This window comes from Amaranthus tricolor, chromosome 9 (assembly GCF_026212465.1).
Source record: "Amaranthus tricolor cultivar Red isolate AtriRed21 chromosome 9, ASM2621246v1, whole genome shotgun sequence".
Taxonomy (NCBI): domain Eukaryota; kingdom Viridiplantae; phylum Streptophyta; class Magnoliopsida; order Caryophyllales; family Amaranthaceae; genus Amaranthus; species Amaranthus tricolor.
Genome location: NC_080055.1, coordinates 24,222,984 through 24,248,001, shown reverse-complemented (window position 1 = coordinate 24,248,001; position 25,018 = coordinate 24,222,984). Strand labels below are relative to the sequence as shown.

Sequence of the window (25,018 nt, the reverse complement as noted above, 5' to 3'; positions counted from 1 at the left end):
AAACGGTCATACCGTACGACAATCTTAAATTGAGCTAAATAATATACTTCCTAGATCAATTAAGACATTTACTTTTTTTTGAATTAAGACATTTACTTTAGTTGTTTAATTTTGATACGTTATTATGAATGTTGAAATTGTCACTATAGATTTTAAAATACTATTTTAAAAAATTTAGACAAGTAATATTAGTTGTGCTACTCTTGTGAGAAATCGTTTTTCGGTAAAACGACCTCAAACTAAGAGCCCATATTCTCATTATTTGTATTAGATGTGCTATTTAATTCATATATAAAGTACGTCTATCAATGAGACTGTTTCATACAACAATTTGTGATATAAATTTTGAAAATTGTTACCTTTAAGATCAAAGTTGAAAAATGCTCAGAAAATGAAAAAAATGTCCAGGTTGTTACACACGCGAATTTGGTCTGCCCAAATTGACGGTCTCAATATGAGGCTGTCTCGTCCAAGAAAAATTTGAAACAAATAAGCAAAAATATATAAAAAAATCACGTTATAGCCAATTTTTAGAACTACTTTCCAAGATAAGCATTTTTCCCAGCAAACAAAGGCAGAGGGTTCAAAAAAAAGTAAAGGGTCTGTTCGCTGTTACTAACAGCGAACAAAGCTAAAATCTGGTCAAATAGAGGGATCTGCTATTTTTAGCTCGCCTGTTCGCAAGATAAGCAATTTTTTTTCAAAGTTGTGGTTTGAGGCTCTTCGTTGTTAGTAAAAGCGAATAAAGACTTGAAGTTTAAAAAGTCAAAGAGTTTGTTATCTGTTAGTAACAACGAACAAAGACTGGAGGTAAAAAATAGTCAAAGTCTTTGTTCGCTGTTAGTAACAGAGAACAAACTCTTTGACTTTTTTTAACTTTCAGTCTTTGTTCACTTTTACTAACATCAAACAACCTCAAACAACACCTTTGGAAAAAATTGCTTATCTTGAAAATTATTTTGCAAAATTAGTTATGTATGAATTTTTTATATTTTTTTTGCTACTTATTTCAAATTTTCTCGTCCAAGACCAGCTGTTGGGTATTTGCTTGATTGGATGGCCCATTGGAATAAGCAGTACTCAATTATCTTCAGCCCAAGCATCTCAACCCAGATATCCTTAGCCCTAAACCCTAATTGTATATATAATCAAAAAAATCTACACCACACGATTCTCAGCCGCTTCATCCTTTTAAATAACCCATTTCACAGCGGCTCCATCTAGGGTTTTTAATTTCTAGGGTTTCCTCATCGTTCAGTAACTCTTCCGCTTTCGTTCTCTCTCTCTCTAGATCTCTGCAATCATGGCTACTCAAATGAGCAAAAAGAGAAAGTTCGTCGCTGATGGTGTGTTCTACGCCGAATTGAACGAAGTTTTCACCAGAGAACTTGCTGAAGATGGATACTCTGGAGTCGAAGTTAGGGTCACACCTATGCGAACTGAAATCATCATTAGGGCTACTCGTACTCAGAATGTTCTCGGTGATTTTCTCATTTCCTCATCCTTTTGATTCGTTTTGATTATGTGTAAGATTCAGTGGTTGTATTTGTACAATTTTTTTTTTTATGAATGAAATAGGTGAGAAAGGAAGGAGAATTAGGGAATTGACTTCGATTGTGCAAAAAAGGTTCAAGTTTCCTGAGAACACTGTTGAATTGTATGCTGAGAAGGTTAACAACAGAGGACTTTGTGCCATTGCTCAGTGCGAGTCTCTTCGTTACAAACTTCTTGGTGGTCTTGCTGTTAGAAGGTATAAATACATTTCATCATTTTAAATAATCAGCTGAAGGTTATCTATAGATTCCTTGTATGGATTGGTTATTATTATTACTGCAATTTGGTGACAGATAATGAATTTTTTGCATTGCTAATAGATCGATAGAATCAATTTAACATGTAATTTTTTGGGGTGCTAATGATCCTTTTCAGAGTATATTAATCAGTGTCTAAATCTTTTGATATGCCTAAAGTTGAGATATTTTGGATGCTAAATTCATTGACTTAATGAATGTCTTAAGATTTTACGCTTTCATTTGTTTAGCCTATTTTTGTTGAATGGCATGCTTTGCAATGATACACAAAATTTATTCTTTCATCATCTGTTTTATCCATTTTTCAGCGTTGGTTTGTGTTGCGTTTGTGAGACTTTTGATGTCAGTTTGATACTATGTTTTGTTCACGGACTCTGTTGCTTATTGACATCATAGTCTCAATCTGTTGACACTGCTGATGGTACTTGAAATCAATTTGCTCTTTTGTTAATTGCAGCTTTTCTATGGCCGGTGACATTGTAGTCTCTGTATCTAATGTCAATTTGTCATCTATAAAGCAGATCGGCGGTTTTGTACCTATTCTGTGTCGGAAGATGACTAGATAAAAACAATCTTCAGTGCTAGCATCCTCATGAGATGTGTTGATTTTCATGTTGTAAAACTGCAAGAGGGTACATTATAGAAATGAATATTTATTGATATTTCTGACTCTACATGAAATCAAATTGGAAGTTGCTTGTTTTGTTAATTGCATCTTCTCTATATCCCATGACATTCAGTCTCTTTCTCTATTTTCAAATGGTCATCTATAAAGCAGATTGGCGGTCTTGTACCTTCTCTGTGTCGGAAGATGACTAGATTTAAACAATCCTCTATGTTAACATTCTCATGTGATGCATTGATTTTCATGTTGTTAAACAGCAAGAGGGCACATTTAAATTATGGTTATCTATCTTTCTTTTTATTATTGATGAAGTTGTGGTGCTTAGCACCTATCCCAAAGTTTTGGGAAAATGAGAAAATAGATGGGGGAGTATATTATGAGGTTCTTGGCTTGAATTATTTGTAATTAAGTTCTGTAATTGGCTATTCTTGTTTTGTTCTGAACTTCCTCTGAGCTCATTGCTTCACTTGAAGTGGCGTCTAGTGGGTAGAAAAAGATAAAGAGAAACGGATTGTCTCAAATTTCTGAGGTTGGTAAAGAGGCGTAAGGCAAATAAATAAGATGCGAGACGCTAACTAAAATGGACTGATAGTAAACTTGCATTACTGTGTGCTGGGTACTTCCTCTATTGTGGCAGTAGCATATTGTGTTGTTCTTTTCAGTGCTGTCATTTGTTTTGAGGCTTAGTGATAGTTGATTGTTGAGCCTCGATGTCATCTATAAAGCAGATTGGTGATTTTGTACTTAATTGTGATGGTAGATTCAAAAGAAAGTCTGCAATTCATGAGATATTATGATTTCATGTGGTTTTTAGGGTGAATCATGTTTACTAGTGCCACGCGTGCTTGAGTTTTTCCTAAAGATCTTTTTTTCTATTAAGGGCTTTGCCTTTCGTATTATTATGATATACTGTCAAGGGTGGAGCTACCTGGTATCAAAACTAGCGTGCAACTACGCTGCTAAGTGTGTTGAATAAATTGCATGTGTGACGTGTGTATTATTGTTTTAAATTGTTTCTATCAGTGTATGTAACAGCTACTTGTTTTTGGTTCAATGCATCACTAATTCTCCTGTGGAATGCTTGATTCTTATTTTTTCAGGGCCTGCTATGGTGTTTTGAGGTTCGTTATGGAAAGTGGAGCCAAGGGTTGTGAGGTGCTTTGATCTAATCCTGTTTTTATCTATTGTGCAGTCTTTGCGCGATTCTTGTCTTTTCAACTTGTAATACTTTGTTTGCATAGGTTATTGTCAGTGGAAAACTGAGGGCACAACGTGCTAAATCCATGAAGTTTAAGGATGGCTACATGATCTCCTCTGGTCAGCCAGTTAAGGAGTACATTGACTCGGCTATTAGACATGTCCTTCTCCGACAGGTATTCTTTCCATCATCCTGTTTTTTTTGTATTCTCATTTATATGTCATTGCTCTAATTCCGTTTTGTATTACTCAATGCAGGGAGTTCTCGGTATCAAGGTTAAGATCATGCTCGACTGGGATCCAAAAGGAAAGATGGGACCACCAAAGCCACTCCCAGATCTAGTTACAATTCACCCACCAAAGGATGATGAGGTATATGCTAGAGCTCCTGCTCTGACTCAAGAAGTTGAGCTTGTAGAACCTATTCCTGTTGCTTAAGGAGACAACTAGGCTAGTTTATATATGTTTGCTGATAAGTTTCTGAGATCAAGTTTAATTTTTCTCGGTAAGGTTTTGGGCATGACTTATTTTTAAATGTTGAGTTTTGTACTGCTTTAGTTCTGGATAGCAAATATTTGGCTAATATTTTGATTACTCTGCTTTTGAATATTGGCATTTTGAATTTTTTTTGGAAGTTAATGTATTTTTCATATCCTAGAGTTATGCGTTAAAAAATTCTGGATTTATTAAACTTCATTATAATGCCATACCCAACTATCGTAGTTTATTTTGTAATTTATTTTTGAGAAGAAAAGAAACCAAAGATATTTGTGCTGTGTGGGCCCAACCCAACACGTCTGCGGCCCCTTTTGTATGTTCGTGATGTGTTGTGTGCCATTGTTTGTGGCTTCACTAAACTCAATAGGCTCGTGTACCATATAGCATGGTCTGCGGAGTCTTAGCTTGAGTTCAATTTCATGTCAAATCTGTTTTGTTTAAGAGGAAAAATTTTATCATAAAACGAAATGTCCCAACTAATTTAGGCAACTCTTTAGGGACGTCTAGAGAAATTCTTGTCTAAATGTAGTTTCATTGTTTTTTAGCACTATTCATTATATATATATATATATATATATATATATTTGTTTTTTTAACCTGTAATTTTAAACATGGTTTTTTCATTTTAATTTATAGATTATTAAGTTTTAAATTTTCAATCATCTTAAATGAAAGACTATAAAGCTTAAATAATGTCATTTGTATGTTTCAAAAATGAAATAGAATAACTAATATGAATTTTGAAGCATTTGATGAATTTCTTGATATTGTAAAGTCGTAAACCCCTTTTTTTTTTTTCATAATCTACGCTTTCTTCTTGGGCATGGTTATGATTGTAGTCAGCACTGTGGGTAAAAAGTTTTGACTAAAATTAATTATAAATGTAGACTAAAACCAAAATTCAATAAAGTTACTATAAGCAGTATTTTACTTTGGCGTAATACTAAAAGCCATTTATAAAACCTTTTTTTATAAAAAAAATATCATGTTTTATGTGTTTAAGGATATAAAAGCTAAAAAAAAAGAAAATTATTGGCATAAAGAAGCTATATTAAGGACATGTTCGAAGTAGTAGTTAAGTAAAGCTAAAAATACTATATCTTTGTTTAGCAAAATAGCAGTTTAACTAGGTTCAATGGTGCAAATAGTTGTTTTAAAATCAAAAATAGTGTTTTTTTTTTAAATATATATATATATATATATATATATATATATATATATATATATATATATATATATATATATATATATCAAACAACTATCATAACTATTTTTACTAAACTATATTAATTTACACAATTAATTTGACAATATAATATTTAATAGATACAATTCCAAAGTTACATCAACCCATGACTAGCCATTATTCAAACAATTAAAATCTACCTTATAACTACATTGTGTCGATCACAAAGGCAAGACACATACATACCAAGAGATTGCACCTAGTTTTGAGCATGTGGTGGTGGAGCCCCTACATACGAGACATGCACGTCTAGTGGTAGAAGATTATATTTTACTTTCAACTCCTCTAAAATTCTCTTGAGTTCTAAGACAAGTTCAGATCTTCTACTACCTCTTTCAGCTACATTTTGGAAGTTGATAGTGTGAGTGACATAAAGAGCCATCTTAATCTTATTCATGTCTATTATTTCTTTTACTTGCACACTATGACCTGATCGCCACTGCTCCGGTTTGCTTTCTATGTACCTACACACAACAGAATATAAGATTGAATCGCTTATGAGTCGCTTTAGATTTATATGATTGAGAAGTCAGGTTAGTTTATGAAAAAAACAAGTTACTTACATTTTTATTCTAGTCTTGAGAGCGGCGATAGTATCTACCGTAGTAGAGAAGTCCACTGCAAACTCTACTGAGTCACTCATCTCTGGACTTCTGTAGAAGTTGCTTATAGGTTTTGTTGCCAAAGAAGAATTTGGATAGATAATCTTTTCATTATCATATCTTAAGAAAATTGTCGTCAAGATATTCATCTCTTCAACAACCATCTGCCAAAACATATCAGCCGATTAATTAAACCAATCATCATCATATTTAGTATATCCCGTTCACAGAAGTTGTGTAAGGAGGATTAAATCATAACAGATCATATCTTTACACAAAATAAAGAGGATGCTGTCGGCAAAACCCTTGACTCGAGAAGTTAATTAATGTAAATAAATGCAATAAAAGTCAATATTCAAGTCATTTTCGGCTTACCTGAACATTGTCAATCACACAACGATCTCCTACATCAAATGGATGCATAATGAACACAAAAATGATAGCTTCAAAAACAGTCTTGACACTATTGCCAAACATAAACACCACAAGTAAAAATTGAGATGTAATGAAGACGAGAATTTTAGTGGTCAAAAACCCCATCATAAGATTCCATACTATAACTATGATTATCAAAACCACGCATGAAGCTACTCTATTCAGCTCCTCCACAGCTGTTTTTGTATCGTTTAACGAATGAGCCAGTGATTTACGCTCCAAGTAAGAATTAACCTGCAATTAATTAGTAATTATGTATGTTTAGTATTCAAGCTCGGAGAAAAAGTATGCATGATTTATTTGACGAGCTTGTTTGATCAGCTGAAAGTATTAGTTGATTTGCAAGTTATTTGAGCCAAGTGTGGTGGAAAAGTGTTCGGTAAAAATTAGTTGTTGGGTGTTGAATGTTTATTGGATAAAAGTAATCGGTTAAAAAATTAAAATTCATATTGATTTTGGAAGTGTTGGACAGTTTACTTTTTTACTTGCTTTTTAGTTGGTTTTTTAGTTGGTCAAACTGTCAAAAAGTGTTTAGTATATGACTTTTAAGTTAGCGGAAAAATTTGCTTTTGAACCAAAAGTATAAGGCTACTCATTGTAGCTTTTTTCATCGGTTTTTGGTTTTTGACCTACTTTTTCTTTTATAAGCAGCCAACGACATGCAAATATTTTTTGTCAAACATCACCTTAACAACTTACGTTAAAAACTAGTTTAAGGCGTTGGCTTATATTTTAATACTTTCAGTTAGTCAAACCAACCAACAACCCCAAGTAATACTTATTTGCTAAACAGACTTTTAGATTTTTCCTTCAATACCCGTCATCCAGTTCTGAGCCCATTAAGGCTCAAGATCATGGTTTGAGACAGGGTTGTTACCCAGACACTTACTTTGAGAAGTATTTTTATTCGAAGCTTAATTTAGGAATTTTTTTATAAAAAAGATTATTTTATTCAAATTTTCACCACTTTTTGGTCATTTGAAAAAAAAAAGCTAAAAACTAAATACAAAAGAAAAAAAAAATGAAACATTTTCCAAACACACTGTCAAGCAACATAGCTAATTACTAGTGCTTTACAATCAGCGACTTACCACCCACTTCTTCAATGCTGTCTTTGTGATCTTTCCTGTTTCGACAGCACCCTCGAATAAAGGAAATACTTTGTTCACTTCATCCATTTTCATAAAACGTAAGAGATCTTCCTCATCAATATATCTAGTTCCCCAAAATCGAAAGATTTATATCAAGTATTCATAACAAAGTATACAAGTTCATAGTCGGACTCATATTTATCAACTCAATATTACAATACGAAGTCAGAGTCTGGAGGAAAGGTAACAGACAAACTATATACGTATATAGAATCATAGTTATAGTCAAAGTCATCAATCCAGTGTTACCATACAAATTCAAAGTCGGGAGAAAGGTAGCAAACAAACCATCATAGTCATAGTCATAAAGCCAGTATTACAAAGCTAGGGTCGGGAGAAAAGGTAGCAGAACAAACCATACACATATACAAAATCATAGTCAATCATAGACATAGTCAAAGTCACAAGGCCAGTATTACTATGCAAAGCTAGGGTCGAGAGTAAAGGTAACAGACAAACCATAAACGTATACAAAATTATATATACAGTCATAGTCATAAATCATTTACCGCACTAAATAAGAATCAGAGAGAAAGATAGTAGACAAACCATACGCGTATACGTTATCATAGTGATTGTCATAGTTACCACAAAACCAGGATCGGGGGAAAGATACCAAACATAACATACACGTATACAGAATCATAGTCATAGCCATAGTCATCAACCCAATATTACCGTTCAAAGTCAGGGTCAGGGGAAAGATAACAGACAGACCATACACATATACAAAATCATAGCAATCATAAACATCTAGAAATGTGAAAGCAACTTTATGTCCTTACTTGTAACAAGGTTTGGAAACATTGTTGAAGATAGTAACTGCAGCAAGTTTTGCTTCCCATTCACTAGTAATCTCTTTGTTTTGCTCACTAGTATCATCATCTTCACCATACTCAAGTGTGTTCGAAATAGTAGACAACTTTGTTCGCCTTATAACATTGATCAAACCCCTCATAGTCCAAGCTGAGACCTTTTCCTGGTTTATTTTGTGCAACTTCTCAACATTAATAACTTCTTCTTTGACCGCATCACCTTTTGTTATTCGCTCTAAACTCAAGCGGCCACTGTTTTTACCAGTGGTTGCTAAACTTTCTTCCATCTCCATACATGGAGGCCCGGAGAGCATTTGAAGAACGTATTGTTGAAACAATGAATCTTGAATTCTATCAAAAAATCGTGTTACATGAAAAGACAGAGCTAACGTCTTGATCAATATGTTCTTCATTAGCCAAATTCCGACTCCTACTAGACAACCGGCTATTGCCATTGTGATATAGTGTAGTATTTTTTTGGTTTTCCTTGATCTATTGCTACCATGGATAACCAACAAAATCCATGCTACAAGAACGAAACTCAACCAAAGAAAAACACGTACACTCTTCTTTAGTCCATACACGAAATACAAAACTTTTCGCTTAAACAAGAGTTTTCGTTCTACCATGTAAACGAGGATGGTTATGAGCCAACCAGTCACCAACCGGCCACAAAATATGACTATGACAAGAACACACCATTTCCATAGTCCTAAACTCCATAGTGAAGTATCCTCCAAATGTTGAACGGTTAAGCTAGCGGTTAACAAACCGATCAAGCCAATAAAAACGATCCACTCCAACAATACCAATAGTTTCAATTTCTTTCTTAACAATAGATTCTTTTGAAGATTGATCGACTTGTAAACATCCACATCCTCATCTTCATCACCCTTTTCTAGTACAGAAAACGGCGATTTTGGAATAACCGGAGTGCTTACACTAATTCTCGGAGACACCTTAGGTGAATGCCTAATGGGTGTTTTCGAACCCACCAAATGTATATCTTCATCACTCGGATATGGTGGCTCGACTAATCTAGACTTAGTTTTCGACAAAGATGATCGAGCTAACAAAGTTCGCCTTCTCATTGATTCATTCGGAATCTTTGGAGGTCTTTGAGGTGTTGATAAGGGGCTTACAATCTTTGAAATTTCAGGGGACATTTGGGTGTTTATAGAAATTTTTCTTGTATGTTGCACATTGTTTTCTGATTTGGGCCCACAACTAGATCCCTCTTGGGAAGTGCTTATATAGCTTGAACTTTCACCCCCCTTATTCATTTCAGATATTGCTCCAGCAGCAACTATAGATACTACAACATCATCAGTTATTACACTTTGTTCATATAATCCTTTGCTACGCTCCATTGCAAATTTAGTCCTAACACTCAATTGGTCACTAAAAACATCCCTCTGTGAATCTAGACTTGGGCTTGCCCAGACTGTACCCAGATTCTTTAATTAACAATTTTGTTAATATTTAATTGTGTAACGTATAATAGAGACGAATGTGGAAATCATACTCCGTTAAAGGATATTAGGGTAGACCCTCAGCACGAGATGACCTGTAAATGAAAATAAAAGATTTAGAATATGTTATAGGCAAGATGATGATATATATAATAGAGAAGAATAATACTCGACTTGATTAAGTATATGTATGGAGGTAAATATTCAGTCTATTGAATTTTAAACATAATTTAAAAGAAGATTTTCTCTATCAAATTGTTCGTATATAAAATATAAGTTCATATTTTATATGGGTACATTCACTTACTAAAAAGACCCACTAAGAAGCTGTAAAAATACACCCCTTTGAGGGTAAATTAAAGGAGGAGAATGGAAATCTATTTTTGCCTTTCTTTGACAAGTAAAATTTTATCTCACTAAAAACAATACTGCTACATCATAGTAGCTATATGTGGGTATTAACTTGAGTATCGGAAGCATCGTCCTTGGAGGTCATTTTGGGGTGCTTGGTACCATATTTTGCAAAAATTCTATGATTTTCCGATTAATTACCATTTTACCACCACAACCACTCAATAATACTCTTTTTATTTAATTATTTACTATTTTTGATAGGAACTCAAATCAAAAAAATCATTCAATAATTACCAAAACATCTTACTCGTTGTAATCATAATGATGAAATAAGTAAAAAAAAAAAATTACTCTTTTAAGAGAACAATAATCTCAAAGTACAAATATAAAAAATACCCACTTTCATTCATTCAATCATTTTTTGTATTAAAGGCAGAAAAGTGAGAATCGAATTTTTAATCTTATCCCATGTTATTTGATAGAGTTTTAAGTGTTCCAACGAAAATAAAATCCGATTTTATATTGAATTATTTTTACTTTAACAAGATATAAAACTTTTTATCTCTAAACTCTTCACAATAATTAGAAATTAGCCAATCAAAATTGAAAACTAAAAGAAGTACTTTTGAAAGATGTAATTTGACTAACCTGAAAGTTTATATTTGAATTTGAGAGTTGCAGAGATGATATGGGGAATTTGATTATAAGATCAATGGATTTATGGAGCAGAAAGTATTTATTTTCTAAATTATAGGAGTGGAGCAAAGTGCCCATATATAATTGTGTATTGAATATTTTAAATGTGTAAAAATGGCGGTTGGTATAAACAGAAAGTAGTAGCCTATTACATGTCGGCTTAGCTTAAATCATCAAAATATTATATTTAGCACATTTAACGTCCCATGAAATTATTAATAGTTTCAAAATTCTATATCACATTATTAATAACAAGTCGTGTAAGAGAGCGTCTTATTATACGACGAATTCTTATAAGTGATTATTGTGAAGTATAAGTTATTATTTTATTATTATAAATAATTACTTTTAGATTATAATTGGTTGTTTATGGATTATAAATTTATAAGTGATCATTTTAAAACTTTGAGTGTACATTTGACCAATCCAACAAAAAATCAAAAGGCAGTCTTATTTGAAAATGATGAAACAAAATAAAAGAATAAAAACTATACTACTATTAGTCTGATGTGTAATTTGATGATAAATTTCAAATTTATCTATATTAGGTATTATATAATTTAAAATTTAAAATATATTTTAGTTTACTATTCAAAAATGTTTTTATCTTGAGGGGAACGTTGGTTAGCAAGATACTATTATATATAGTAGTCGTCAAAGCACTCTTTTAGTTATTGACTATTGAGGGTTGTTGACTTGTTGCAAACAATTCATTTGATCTTTTTTGCTTTTTTAGGTGTAAATAGAAAGTTGGTGGTCTAATTATCACGTTTAAAATTAATTGTTCTAACTAATTGATAAAATCAGTTAGTCAAATTAATCATTCTAATCAACTACTTTTATTTTTATCATTATCAATTACTTCCTCCGTTCCTTAATGAAGTTTCTATAAGGGATGTTCAGGGGAATTATAAAAAATGAAATTTTTTGGATAGTAATGTCAAGGAACCAACTCAAACAAAAGCTTAAGCTGATGGTTGAGGCCCCAAGATATGTTATATACTCTAACAAGTAGATATATTATTTTATTTAATAATAATTAAAATTGATTTAGGAAAAGTGAGAACCATAAACATTAAAAAAATATTAAAAAAAATTAAGTAGAAAAATATGGCAACCACAAAGAATAAATTTTTTTTTTATAAAGTTAGTGGAAAACATGTGGGAACCATAAACAATCTAAAAATATTAAAATAAAATTGGTAAAAATTATGTGTGGATGATAAGCATTATTAAAATATTAGAGGAGGATAATTTAAAATTAATAATATAAGTAGAAAATTTCTCCATAATAACGACAAATAGAAGACCCAAAATAACAAATGATAACTTTTTTAAGATAATTAAGAGATATCGATTATCAAATGTTTTTCAAATTACTAATATCTCTTTTTTACAACTAAAACACCATCTCATGAATCAATTATTATAGTCTGTGGGACCATTGTTCAACAACTCAACACAGTGACGCCTGCCCTTTTTGACAACTATTTTAATAATTATTGGTATGCAGCTCCCCAAATTACACTATTGAATTTAATAATAATAATTTGCATGATTCGAGTTTCATGTAAAAAAGCAATAAATTAAACTTTAGTAAAAAAATAATCGAGTTTCAAATGTATTAGTTTAAAATCTCCAAAAGCTGCAGAAACAACTCCCAAGCTCCAAGCAAGCAGCATCAGTAGCTAATTGCATCAAGCAAAGCAACCAAAAGCAAACCAGGCCAAAAGTTGCTTTACAATGCTCAAACTACACCAACAAACAAACAACACCAGAAACCAGCTGGTATAGAATCAGTGTGTGAACCAGTAGTTTATGGAAGCATTTGGTACCAAGCAGCGGCAACAGACAACATGCGCTTCAAGATTTTAATTCAAGAAAAAAAACTTCAAAACTTCACAAAAGGAGTATATGAATAAAGTGATATCAGGATATTTGAGTTGAATTGGATTTTCAGAAAGTCCAGGTCGATTTTTCTGGCTAGATTCAAAATTTGTTTAAGTTTATGGTGCTGAGGTCGGACTTGATCCTTTATTATCTAACTCCAAAGCGAACGTACTCCCATCTGGCTGCCGTTTTAGTTCTTCAGATTTGGGTGCAACATATTGATGACAGATTGACAATCAGTCTGGTAATGCAAAGTTATTTAAGCAAACAACTTAGCAAGGACGAAGAAAAGCAAAAAAGTAATCTAAGGTGCCAAACAAACAAATAATAAGGTGCATATGCTAAGATCCTCTCCACAACAGCACTCATCTCTTTCCATATCCTAAGAACCTCCTCATCTTGTGCATATGCTTTTGGAGAAGATTAGGCAAAATAGCCACCAAACCCTATCTAACTCAAGAACAAGTGTATCATCTCTTTGAAGCCAATCCATTCTACATCGTGAGCAGTGCGCAAGTTCAAATGACCTGCTAGGATATGGTAGCTTTTTGTCCCTAAAACACCAAGATAAGCAGGGGTTCGTCTTTCCAATCCAATCTGTATTTGATTTTGATGAACAGCATTACGTGCCAAGGACATAGCAATGACATCGGATGAGAGAAGGTACCACCAAAACTCGCAACACCACAACCCACATCAAGAACAGTTCTTAATCTACCTCCATTGTTGATGACATTATATGAAAAGTTAAGCATCTGCGAATGAAGAAAATATTTTTGTTGTCAGAAATTTCATTCAGTGGATACATTCTACATGAAACGATACAGGTGATGGCCATTATTCAATGAATGATTTCAATACTCTAATTGAACCATGAATTAAGAAACAAAGTAAAACTCAGTTATTGTTAAGCTCATGACTACAAAATGTTAATCCAACCATGAATAAAGGGTTACATAAAACAAAACACAAACCATAAAGTCCATCTAACATATGCAAATACTTTGCCAAGGCAAATTACCAAGAAGCCAAAAGTTCTCTACAAGCCAAAGAAAGGTATAACCCATGTTCAACTCAAACATTCTATTAAAAATTGACAACTCTTATCAATCATCATCATTAATAAATCACTTGAAAATTAACCATCTCAATAAGCATCTACCAAACATCTTAGTTCTTAAAAAACAATATTCACATAATTAAAAACATTTTAGTTTTTAAAATTATCCCATACCTATTTTAAGAAACTTTTATATTTTATTGCTTAAATGATTCAAATTTTCACAAGATGGGTTGAAAGTGACTTTTTTATTCTCGTGTCACAAATCCAAAAATATAACTAATTCAGAAGGAAGAAAGTAATATATTTGAAATATAAACCAAACGTCACAAATTTAAATTTTGACCATAATATAAAACAATGAAATCTTTGTATATGATTTATTCAAGTTCATATATAAGAAAATTGTTACATTTAAAACCCCAATTATTTATACAATTAATCATCATATGTAAAAATTAAGTAAACTTATAAATGTCAAGCTTTTATGAGCATTAATTCTATTGAAATCTAAACATTATTCATGTGCATGACAATTCATTTTTACTATTTTTTATTTTATATTACTACTATAAAAGGAATAATAAAGCGTTTTTTCTTATTCGTGATTGACACAAAAAAGGAATAAAGTCAATATAAATGTTGATAGATACAAAAAATACATTAAAAATATTTCTTTATAAGTGATTCACAAAGAAAAAAAAAATAAAGTCAATTTAATTGCATACAATACATATAAGATTTTTTTAACTCTAAAAATTTAATAAGTAATATCTTATTTTCCACTCATTTGATTGAAACTCTTGACTTTTAACTTTATTAGTATGTTTTTATAAATTTGCTAAAAAATTTTCCAAAAGGATATAAAAATCCGAGCATTGTTTTTTGTGGGATGGGCGAAATTGAAAATTTCACGAAAAAAAATAACGACGTAATGAAACCGCATCATATAATTAGATGTTGTTGATACTTGATAGAGGTGCTCAAAACAGACCCGATAACCCGATATTTACCCGACCTCGAAACCGAACCCGACTTAACCCGACATCAAAATGAATTGAAAATTATGTAAAAATTAATGTGGCTTGAAAGTTATATGCTTCAGCTTTCTCCATAAAATAGGCTTTAAAAATATGTTTTCAGTACTCCATTATTTACAATATTACACCTAAATCCTTATCAAGGAGAACTTACAATACAAATTTCCTCTTCCCTTCATTTCTCTTCTGTTACATTTGTTTGGTTACTTGCTTCTTTACAATGGAAATGACCATAATTGGAAGAGATTAAGCTAAATCTATAATAATATACTGAATCATATTACAACAAAAATTACCCATCAAAAACAAGAAATATAGCACCTAGGAAAGGAAACTGAGCGAGTCTCCTCCCTATACACATCTGACTTCGCAACCCGGTTTCATATTTCGTATAATGCATCCCCAACACGCGTTTTTTTGTCTTAATCATTAAAAAAAAACTTAATTTAGAAAAACAACACAAAATGTGATAAAAAACATAATAAATCAACATATGTTCATGACATTAGCAATGTACCTCCTAAATGATGTCCTTCAAATTTCAAAATATCCTCCATTTCTTAAAATCAAACTATTATTTGAAACTTCTTCCTCCACGATGAAAAAACAATCTCCATTATCGACAAATAAATCGATCTTAAAGCTGCCATGCTTCTCAAAGACGCCATTAAATGTTCTCCAACTCCATTCTACACAACCAAAACAAATCTAATGAAATACACAGATCAACGAAAAAATCAAGAACATCAAAATACCCAGATTCAATTAATAATCCACCAAACACAAAATCAAACAAGCAGCTAATGAAGTCCATTTATCAGTCCATAATTGATGAAAGCTGATCAAAATAACAAATTTGCCCAGACAAAACAAACAATTAATCATAATACCCATAAGATAAAAATCCAAACTTCATCAAAATTCAATTAAAGAAAGTAAACAATGAAGAGGAAAGAGTACCAAGAACCAAAATGACGCAAAGAACGATGAGAAAACAAAGAAATTAAAGAAAATGAAAATTCCATCATAGTGTGAGCCTTGTAAATGTATGCCAATTTCTTCCCCAGATACCAGACAACTTCTTCTTCAGTATTAACTCCCTCAATTTGAATCAATGAAGTGTTTGGGTATTAGTTTGATTTCAACCAAACATACAAAATTTATAGAGAATTCATGCATCATATCAAGTTAAGTATTTAGCTCCTAATCATAAGGAAAAATATTTGATGTAGATATAGCAACACTAATACTATCTAAAAAGACCTTACTTCATTTTTCCAGGGTACTCATCAGCTAGAAAAGTCCTTTCAGTTCAATAAACCATGAAAGGCTATTGTAATACATCAACATCAACATGACTTCACATACATTTACCATTTTTGAGAGTACAACTATCTCGTCCAACATTAAATAAAAAGTTGCAAAATCATATTTAATGATTCTTTAAAAACGGTGGGTTTTTTAGTCCTCCACTTCCTTTTTTTAACAAGGAAGCAATTCAGAGACTTGGTGATGGACTTATGGTGTTGTTAACACATGGTTCTTACAATTAAGTCCACCAGAAGGCCAAATTCCCTTCATGAAAATGGTGTTTCATAGGCCAGGTTCAAAGTTTAGGCACAAAAAATACCATGGTGGATGAGAAAAACAGCTGTCTTTATACCCAATTACACTAATTCAAGTGTTTTACTTGGTTGGTTTGCTGGGAAAGAAGCTCTAGAGCTCCAATCTCTCGACGATGAGACTATAATTGAAGGTGTTTCAACAATATATCAAGTTTCATCCTAAAACAAATCAATTCCTAGAATTATGCAAAAGAGAGCAAAAACCCAGAAAACAGAGCAATGGAAATACAGATTCTAAGTTCCAATTCAGGACAGTTTTAAAGAGCAAATGGGGTACTAATCCTTTGTTCTTGGGCTCATAAAACAATCAAAATCATATATGTTTAACACCAATAAAGCAAGACAAATAATATTCACTTATAATAGCAACAAAATTATGATAACAAGCAACAATCTTTCCAACACCAGTGTCCTACTCATCATCATCAATAACCAAAGAAAAAATCAAAACAAAGCTAGAAGGCAAATTAGCTCCAATAAAAGGTAGAAATAAGACACACCTCGGTATTGATGATTGTCTTTGTATTTCATTTTCCCTGTTTTCAACAAAATGAAACACAAATTAACGAACGAACACAAAGTCAGTAAAACAACAATGAAATGTAAGACAATCAAATTGAAAAAATAAAAATTGAATCAAAGGAATTTGAAAACAAAGACAAAACCCAGAAAATTGAAATGCAAGACAATAAAACAATAATGAAAAGAAAGACACAGATAAAAACCCAGATTATAAACAACAATGAAATACAATAAAAATAGGCATACAAAGTCAGTGTATACGAATCATCAACAATAGAAACCTTAAATTTTCATTGAAAACTAAATCCCTAATTTTTCAACCCGTAATCCAAATGAAAATCTTCTTAACTATACAAATAATGTGAAAGTTTTCAACTACCTGAAACTCAGCAAAGAAATGGACAAAGTCAAAAGAAAATCAATAAGTACTTGAAAAGCAAATGAAGGACCAAGAGTAGAGGAAGAAACTGAGATGATTAACAGAGAATAATAAAGGGAAGAGTAGAGAAAGAAACTCAATAATGAGAAAGGAGTACATAACAGCAAAGAGTAAAGGGATGGTGAATGAACTGAGGAGATAATGAACAGGGCAAAGATGGAAAAGAAAGCAGATGAAAAAAATTGGGAATAGATTAATGGAGGGTTAGGATTGTAAGCTAAAGACACGTGTCAGCAGCTGGAGATTAACTATTCCTTATATATATATATATATATATATATATATATATATATATATATATATATATATATATATATATATATATATATATATATAAAATAGTAGATAATAAATAGATTAGATGATTAAGCTGATAAAATTTATCATTTGTGGTATTTAAAATTAGAACTAAATCTCGGGTATATCTTGTTTAATTGTTACATATGGTTCTTTTATATCAAAATAGTACTTCTATATGTTAGGGATACTTTCAAGAACCAAATATGAAGAGCTTTTATTAATTATTTGAAATTATGAACATCCATTAATGATAGATAAAAAAATATTCAAGTAAAATATTCTTTTCGTTCTCAAATTAATGTTCTTCTCATTTGGAATGTTTCATTTTAAGGAGAGAAATTTAATTAATATTTTTGACACATATTTAGAAGATAAAATATAATATTCACGTGAAATCTCGTTAGATTCGTCTAAATACATACTTTTTATTATGTATTTTTCATAATTTTTTATTATGCGTATTTAAAAATATTAAGGTTTAAAATAAATTTTGAAAATTATGCAAAAAATAAATGCGAAGGGAAAAAAGGAGGAAGTAGATTGTTTTTACTCTCTATGTTTCAATCCTTAGCACTAGAATAGAGATCGCTTAAATAAATTGATGATGAAGAATAACAGTAAATTATATTCCTAAGTTTACAATACTTGGAAGAATAATAAGCACAAAATACAAACTGATTTTACAAATATGAACAAACGTATTACAATGACTAGAAATGAGAATAATACTTATAAAATTACAATTTATGATAACAAGACTAAACTTATAAACTAACACTATACCAAAGATTATTTAGACACTTAAGTCTTCAGAAACTTGATACAAAATTGAGACACATTTAGATGTTATTTCGACCACAATGGTGCTTGGGTTGAACTTCGGTAATACACTATAGACATACAACGATTTGCACTATAATATAACACTATGTAAAGTTGCAATGTGAAGAAATAAGTGTGTTTATATGAGAAGTAATTTTCGAATTATAAAAGTAAAGTTCGCTAGATTACAAAATTATAAACATGTAGAGAAAAGAGGAGAAATTCAAAAATATAAATTTTGAAAAAATGTATGTACAAATGAGGCTGGATGTCTCTATTTAAAGACTTGAAACAATGCAATGTAATATAATGTTACATCCCTTCATTACATCTCTTTAAAGTAACACATTCCTTCATTACATATAAGGGCTCGCTTGAAATGAGAGTAAATATTTAAAGGGAGAAAAAAGTCAAACCAATGTAACAAAGATAATTAAAGATGCAAAAGAAGTTATTAAAATAATTGTGATAAAGGTCGAATGAGAGTAAATTAATAAAGATGAACAAAAAAAGGTTGATTTTCTTCATTTGGAGGTAAAGAATTCTTCCACCCTATCTTAGGGTAAATTTATACCCCAAAATAAGAGAACAAATTGCTACTTTTTTCATTATTCATTACATTCTAATTAATTCTTCCACCTCTCTAATAATTAAATTCCTTTAATCATTGATCTTTGTTTTTCTAATTTGACTTTTATTTACTTTTTAAATATTTACCCTTAATACAAGCAACCCCTAAAAGTAACACATTCCTTGATTACACCTCCTCAATGAAAAGTTGCTTTATTCCTCAATCCTCATGCAATATTAATATATTATGCATAAATATTTCTAACTTGAAATATTTAGCTTACATTTTGTGCAACTAGACCTATTTTTCATTTTTTGATAATTAACGAAGATTAAATTCAATTTGTCGTTTATGGACTTTATTCCTTGTCCTAAGCTTTGAATCCACAAAATTTTTCAAAGTAATTTTTTTGTTTTTTAGAGAGATAATAATGTTATACAGTGATATAAAAGTATAATTATAAGAAAATAGATTCAAGGACATTTTCGTAAAAAATGACAACACAATAAAAAAAATAACTGACATTTAATAAGCAGATAAGTATCCTTTGTTTATATAGGTAACTGTCCAATAGCTCGAGTTGAAGGCCAACCTTGGAGGAGATTTATTGTCAAAATGAAAAGATCTCTACACAACTAGATATTTTCTCTAAAAATATCATCCTATAAAAACCCTTTAAATTTGTCTTATTTTCTCATAATATTCTTAAACCCATCCCATCTAAATAATTGGCTCAACATTTAAAAATCAAAAACTCCAAAGGGTACCTTCAACTTAAAACTTTGTGAAGCTCTTGTCTATTTCCAAAAACACAATTTCTTATTTAAGATGGTGTACGTGAATTAATTTTAAATCGAACTAGATAATTCAATTTAGAGGTGTTTATTTGAATCATCAGGTCGATTTCAGGTCAGATTTTTTTTATCGGTTTAAAAACGGATTTTGTGTCTACATTGATTTTTACATAATTGTAATCTGTTTTTAAGTCATGTCAAATCGAATTCGGTCACAAAGTCGAATGAATATCAGATCGTTGGATCTATTTTGAACACCTTTCACTTCAAAATTAATATATCCATTAGCATTTAGCCCTTGTATAAAAATTTTTCTCGCCATGAGACAGTCTCATTCGTACTAGCAAAGACAAAAAGATTGAAATGTCAGCTATACTAGTTTGGTTGTACATACAACTTTATCATCACTCACACTATGATCAACGAGTAGTTATGATAAAACCCACATATAAACCAAACAATCCCTTGAATAACTATTGTTTATACAACCTCTACTAAAAACACCCACCAAAAAAATGGGGGACTCACCCAATTATCATCTAACTCCACCATCATTCACAGCTCAACAAACAACTTATAACTACAACATAAGCATGCTCTACTGTGGCTTCTTCGTGGTGGCGACAGCCGGACTAGTCCTCGCAATCTACCACTGTCTTGCACTGAACTGGTGCAGTGACTACCCTCCTGTGTGGCTGAGAACAGCCCAAACTGGCCCAACTGAACAGCAGTGTCAGGCCCAAAAAGTAATCGAATTTAATTCGATTCGTTACAAGTTCAAAAAGGGAGAAATTGGTACAAATAATGAAGAGTGTGTAGTATGTTTATGTGGGTTTGAAGAAGAGGAAGATATTAGAAAGTTGGTTAAATGTAAGCATAGTTTTCATGCCTTGTGTATTGATATGTGGCTGTATTCGCATTTCGACTGCCCGCTGTGTCGTGCACCTGTGGCTGTGGCTGTGTGCAGTGTGGCACGGTTAGATAGATCAGGTTCTGTGGTTTTTGATTCTGGTAATCCTGTGTAAATAAAAGTATACTCTGTTTAATCTTGGTTTTATTTTGTGAATGTTTGTTGGGTGAAAATCTGGTGGCGGATACAAAGTGATGTTAATGTTGTCGATTGATATTATTTGAAGTTGAATGAGTCGGTAGTAGTATTACTTGTATGATATCTTTTTGATCGGGTTTTAACTCCTCCGACAGAATAAAAAAAATTTTTAAAAAAATTGTGACAGGGCAAAATTATGATGTAGGCAAAAAAGAAAATGATAAGTATATTTTTAAAAGTTGACAGAGTTTTAACGGCAAATGTTGCGATGTAAACACAAACATAACTTTAATGTTACGATATGGAAAGAAAACAAATGCTGACACGGGCAAAAGTTAAAATCTTGTTGCTACTGAATGAAAATATTGGAAATAAATTGAGCTTATAAGATTGTGAGAGTAGTAAGGGCAAAGTTTCAGATTTTTTTCTTTTTTTTTTGGTTCCTTGCAATCTCCATCTCCTGTAGAGTGTAGCATAGACGATACTCGTTGTCTCGTTGGTAGCCACATTGAGTCAGGGGCTTAAGTGAACACTCGTATTTTTAACTTCTCTGTAATCTGCACCATTGCATCGCAGGAAAAACCGAAAGGCCAAAAGAAAAAGAGTATCAAACATCACAAATTTAATCCATAAGAATTCTTCTCAAGAGAAAAAAAAATGGCAGTAGCTTCTTTATAAACACCATTCATCCCCCTCCATTCCTGTTTACCAGGCATATACAACAATATGGCGCAAAATTGACATTAATACATTGAACTCTGTCGTTCGAAGGATTGAGACCGATGAGACTACATTCTTCTCAAGTTATCTAATCTTGATTGTAAGTCATCATCAATTCCACCGTCATCATTGCCTGTCGATTCCGCCTGTGCAACCTTATTCTTAGCTGCAGGTGCAGCCACGGCAGATGATGGTGCATTAACAAGCTGCAAAAGCGGCAGAGTCAAAAGTTAAATTAGTTTATTTAAGACGTAACATCTGCTGAGAAAAGAACAACTAAAACGAGCAAATTACCTCTTGGTTGACATCGATACCAATTTCATCAAGAACCTGGTTAACAAGCTCATCTGTTTCTTCCTCCTCCTCATCACCCTCCAAAGCATCACCAATAGCATCTGCCATGACTTCACTGGTTCCGCTCATTTTGCCTCTCAAATTCTTGCATTATTTTCTGGAGAGATGGTAGATTCATCTGCCTATTCATTTGCCCCATAGCCTTTGTGACTCCTTTCATTGCTTCTCCCATTGCTTGTGTAGATTTCAAAGTCTGCTTGTTCATAAAATTAAATTATCAACTCAGAACAATGAAGGGAGTGGTGGAGAGTGGAGACTACTACAACCAGACACTAAAACCCAACCATCCAGAGTTTGACAATAGCTGTCAAGATACGATGAAGAAAACAATAAAAGAAATGATTCATCCCTTGACTGAGCATTAAAGCTGTCTAAAAACTCCTAAATGACCACTCAATATGATTCATTATCCCCTCTTGTTTAAATAGGATCTCATGCTACCGCTAATTACACAATGTAACTATAGAGAGTTTCTTAGTAATCTGGCCAATAATCTCATTAATCAGAACAACTCCACCATTAAAAAATTCATCTCCTACCACATCAGTTGTGTCAATTTGCCATCACAAAGAAAACAGAGCCTGTACTTGACTTTTTAGAAACTCTTCATTATTAGTCTTTTAATTCTAATCTCACCTGTGGGTTTGGGACAATTCAACGATCGCACGCGAGAGGAACTAAATGAAGATAATGTACATGAAAAGTTGAGTTCTTTTAGAAAAGAGGGATAGTTATTTGAGGACGTATTTCTGTTTGAGAAAGAAAGCCGCAGGTAATACTCGTAAATGGGCTTCAAACACCCAGGACTGTTATTTAGCCTTAGTATCCAAATGCTGATAAACAGTACTATGATTAATAAAATTCTTTTTACAAAACGTAAAGAAAAGGTGAAGTTTCACATGCCTGAATCCTCAAGGAAACGCCCTGAGTTGTGATTTAAGCTTGTAAAATTTCTCAATCTGATGTCGTGTTCTAATTAGATCTTTCGCCATGATTCTGACAGCTCCCTTGCAACATAAAAAGAACTTCACAAAATTATCAATTGTTAAGGCCAACAAGACATCTTCAGTTAATTTTAGTCTCGTTAGTCTGCCAGATTTCATACCACATGAATCTAAGTGAATATTATAGTATATGTCAATACATTCACCAGCTTTGTACAATGACTACCAATTAAAGAGTGCACTTAGAAATATGCATTCTTAGGGTAATCGATCTACAATGAGATAGGGCTTCATTTTATCCAACATCGTTTTTGCACTATTCATTACACCTACTGTCTCCATCCAAGAACAAAGCTAAGATGCCAAGAACATCCCAGTTCTTCAACTCAACTTGCTTTTCCAAATTATATTCTTTTTTGCACTTACTAAACCCTAACTAGTATGGTCATGAGCCACAATGCTTTTCTAACCCCGAATGCAGGGCATGCATGATACCAGTGCATTAGTGCAATAACAAAGAGTCAAAGACACTAGCTATTCACAGTTTAAGAAGGTGGGCTTTCAGCTAATGAAACCATTATCATTCCATCCATTGGACCATTACGGCCTGATGTCAAACACCACTGTAAGTTTAAACTCAATTTAACATTAGTACATAGTTTTACAGTACAACTTCGAATGGCCTGAAAGCTAAAAAAAGTTGAATTGACAAACCATTTGTCCTTGCTAGGCAATCTTCTTGATTTCCACAATTAACTTCTTCTCTTGAGTTTGCAAACCCTGTCTCTCTCTTTCGATTTCTCGTATAGACTTATCAAGCATTCTCTTGTTCTCTCGCAGTAATTCTATCCCATGGAAAAACAGCACAAATTAAGCTATGCATACCTATTTGTGAAATCTAAAAAAATAAAAAATAAAAACAGATTTAAAACACCAAATGGCAAATAAATGAATTCAATTAATCTAGTTCCAGCAAAAAAAACTCAATTGTCATCTTATTAATCATTAACAAGATTTAAAATTCAAGACAAAAGAATAATCTATTATGATCAGATCAAAAACCCTAACTATATCAATACAAATTATAATCTACAATCGCATAAAGCAAAATTTTAAGATAATTGGAGATGAAGTTAAATAGGAAAAAATCGGAAATCAGAAAAAAAAAATTAATTGTAAAATAGATGGAACAAGAATATTGACCTACAGGAGTTTTACGCTTTCCGAAGATGAAACTCATGATGATTATAATTGGTCCAAAATCACGCACTAGTTTTTTGGATTGATGATTAAGAAGCAAGTAAGCAACCGATGAATTCAAGAATTGGATAAATTAGGTTTTTGGGAAAGATCATCCGCCAGTTATCAAATTTACATGCAGGCTGCCGCCAATCCATATTTTTTTTTTAATATACTTTTACAAAAAGTAAAAATTATTAGGTGAAATATACATACTCCTATTAAATTTTGCCACTCTTTTTAATATTTTCGTCATCTTTTATGAGATTAAAAAATAACTTCATACTCAAAAGTCAAAACCATATTTAAACTTTTGTCTTGAAAACTATATTTAAAAATTACTAAAATTTACTCTCAAAATTTTTTCAGTTTAAAACTTGAAAACTGGAAATTTACCATGCAAATGTGAGGTGATTTTAAAAAAATCTTCATCAATTTGAAATTTAAAAAAAATTAACAAAACTGGTTCAAATGGCACAAGGTTCAATCGCAAAATGTGTATAATTTTTATTTTTTATTATTTTGTTATTATTTTTAGTAAACTTTTTTATTGTTGTTAGTAATCAATTTGTGATTATTATTTACTTCTTTTTTTTGTTGTTATTAATTAATAAGTGATTATTTATATTAAATAAACTCAAAAAAAAAAATACTAATTATGCAATTTTATGTTAGTATAATTAATTTCTTATGTGGTCATTTTACTATTAAATTATTTAGTAAGATAGCTTGTAATCATAGTAGAGCA

At 31.7% G+C, this 25,018-nt stretch overlaps 3 protein-coding genes, 1 long non-coding RNA gene and 1 pseudogene across 5 annotated transcripts; 2 read left to right on the top strand and 3 right to left on the bottom strand.

The window, feature by feature from the left end:
- Positions 1-1,174: 1,174 nt before the first annotated feature.
- On the top strand, positions 1,175-4,290 carry LOC130824416 (40S ribosomal protein S3-1-like). The gene is made up of 5 exons (XM_057689415.1): positions 1,175-1,481; positions 1,579-1,750; positions 3,537-3,591; positions 3,678-3,809; positions 3,892-4,290. The coding sequence occupies exons 1-5, from the start codon at positions 1,304-1,306 to the stop codon at positions 4,069-4,071; spliced, it is 717 nt and encodes a 238-aa protein (XP_057545398.1). The 5' UTR covers positions 1,175-1,303; the 3' UTR covers positions 4,072-4,290.
- Positions 4,291-5,401: 1,111 nt separating this feature from the next.
- LOC130824414 (mechanosensitive ion channel protein 10-like) lies at positions 5,402-10,989 on the bottom strand. Its single transcript, XM_057689413.1, has 6 exons — positions 10,855-10,989; positions 8,351-9,947; positions 7,506-7,629; positions 6,355-6,648; positions 5,941-6,143; positions 5,402-5,841 (listed from the first exon to the last, which is right to left on the bottom strand). Exons 2-6 carry the CDS (start codon positions 9,748-9,750, stop codon positions 5,577-5,579), a joined length of 2,286 nt encoding a protein of 761 aa, XP_057545396.1. The 5' UTR covers positions 9,751-9,947; positions 10,855-10,989; the 3' UTR covers positions 5,402-5,576.
- A 1,225-nt stretch (positions 10,990-12,214) lies between these two features.
- Positions 12,215-17,710, bottom strand: LOC130824413 (uncharacterized). 2 transcript variants are annotated; one of them, XR_009046717.1, is made up of 4 exons: positions 17,419-17,710; positions 17,018-17,053; positions 15,410-15,581; positions 12,215-13,547 (listed from the first exon to the last, which is right to left on the bottom strand). It is a non-coding gene; the product is annotated as an uncharacterized LOC130824413 (long non-coding RNA). The 2 variants fall into 2 exon arrangements; XR_009046716.1 differs by lacking the exon at positions 12,215-13,547 and adding an exon at positions 14,932-15,313 and having other exon boundaries at positions 17,419-17,638.
- A 2,176-nt stretch (positions 17,711-19,886) lies between these two features.
- On the top strand, positions 19,887-21,020 carry LOC130824412 (RING-H2 finger protein ATL52-like). Its single transcript, XM_057689412.1, has one exon. The coding sequence runs from the start codon at positions 20,481-20,483 to the stop codon at positions 20,988-20,990; it is 510 nt and encodes a 169-aa protein (XP_057545395.1). The 5' UTR covers positions 19,887-20,480; the 3' UTR covers positions 20,991-21,020.
- Positions 21,021-21,219: 199 nt separating this feature from the next.
- Positions 21,220-24,430, bottom strand: LOC130824411 (vacuolar protein sorting-associated protein 2 homolog 1-like; annotated as a pseudogene).
- Positions 24,431-25,018: the final 588 nt, after the last annotated feature.

Excerpts from the sequence above, each read along its gene's own strand:
- LOC130824416 (XM_057689415.1), top strand. The coding sequence starts at position 1,304 with ATGGCTACTCAAATGAGCAAAAAGAGAAAGTTCGTCGCTGATGGTGTG. Across the intron at positions 1,482-1,578 it reads TCGTACTCAGAATGTTCTCG|GTGAGAAAGGAAGGAGAATT; the intron begins GTGATTTTCTCA and ends TGAATGAAATAG. Across the intron at positions 3,592-3,677 it reads GTGGAGCCAAGGGTTGTGAG|GTTATTGTCAGTGGAAAACT; the intron begins GTGCTTTGATCT and ends TTGTTTGCATAG.
- LOC130824414 (XM_057689413.1), bottom strand. The coding sequence starts at position 9,750 with ATGGAGCGTAGCAAAGGATTATATGAACAAAGTGTAATAACTGATGAT. Across the intron at positions 6,649-7,505 it reads CAGCATTGAAGAAGTGGGTG|GTTAATTCTTACTTGGAGCG; the intron begins GTAAGTCGCTGA and ends AATTAATTGCAG. Across the intron at positions 5,842-5,940 it reads CTCAAGACTAGAATAAAAAT|GTACATAGAAAGCAAACCGG; the intron begins GTAAGTAACTTG and ends TGTTGTGTGTAG.
- LOC130824412 (XM_057689412.1), top strand. The coding sequence starts at position 20,481 with ATGGGGGACTCACCCAATTATCATCTAACTCCACCATCATTCACAGCT.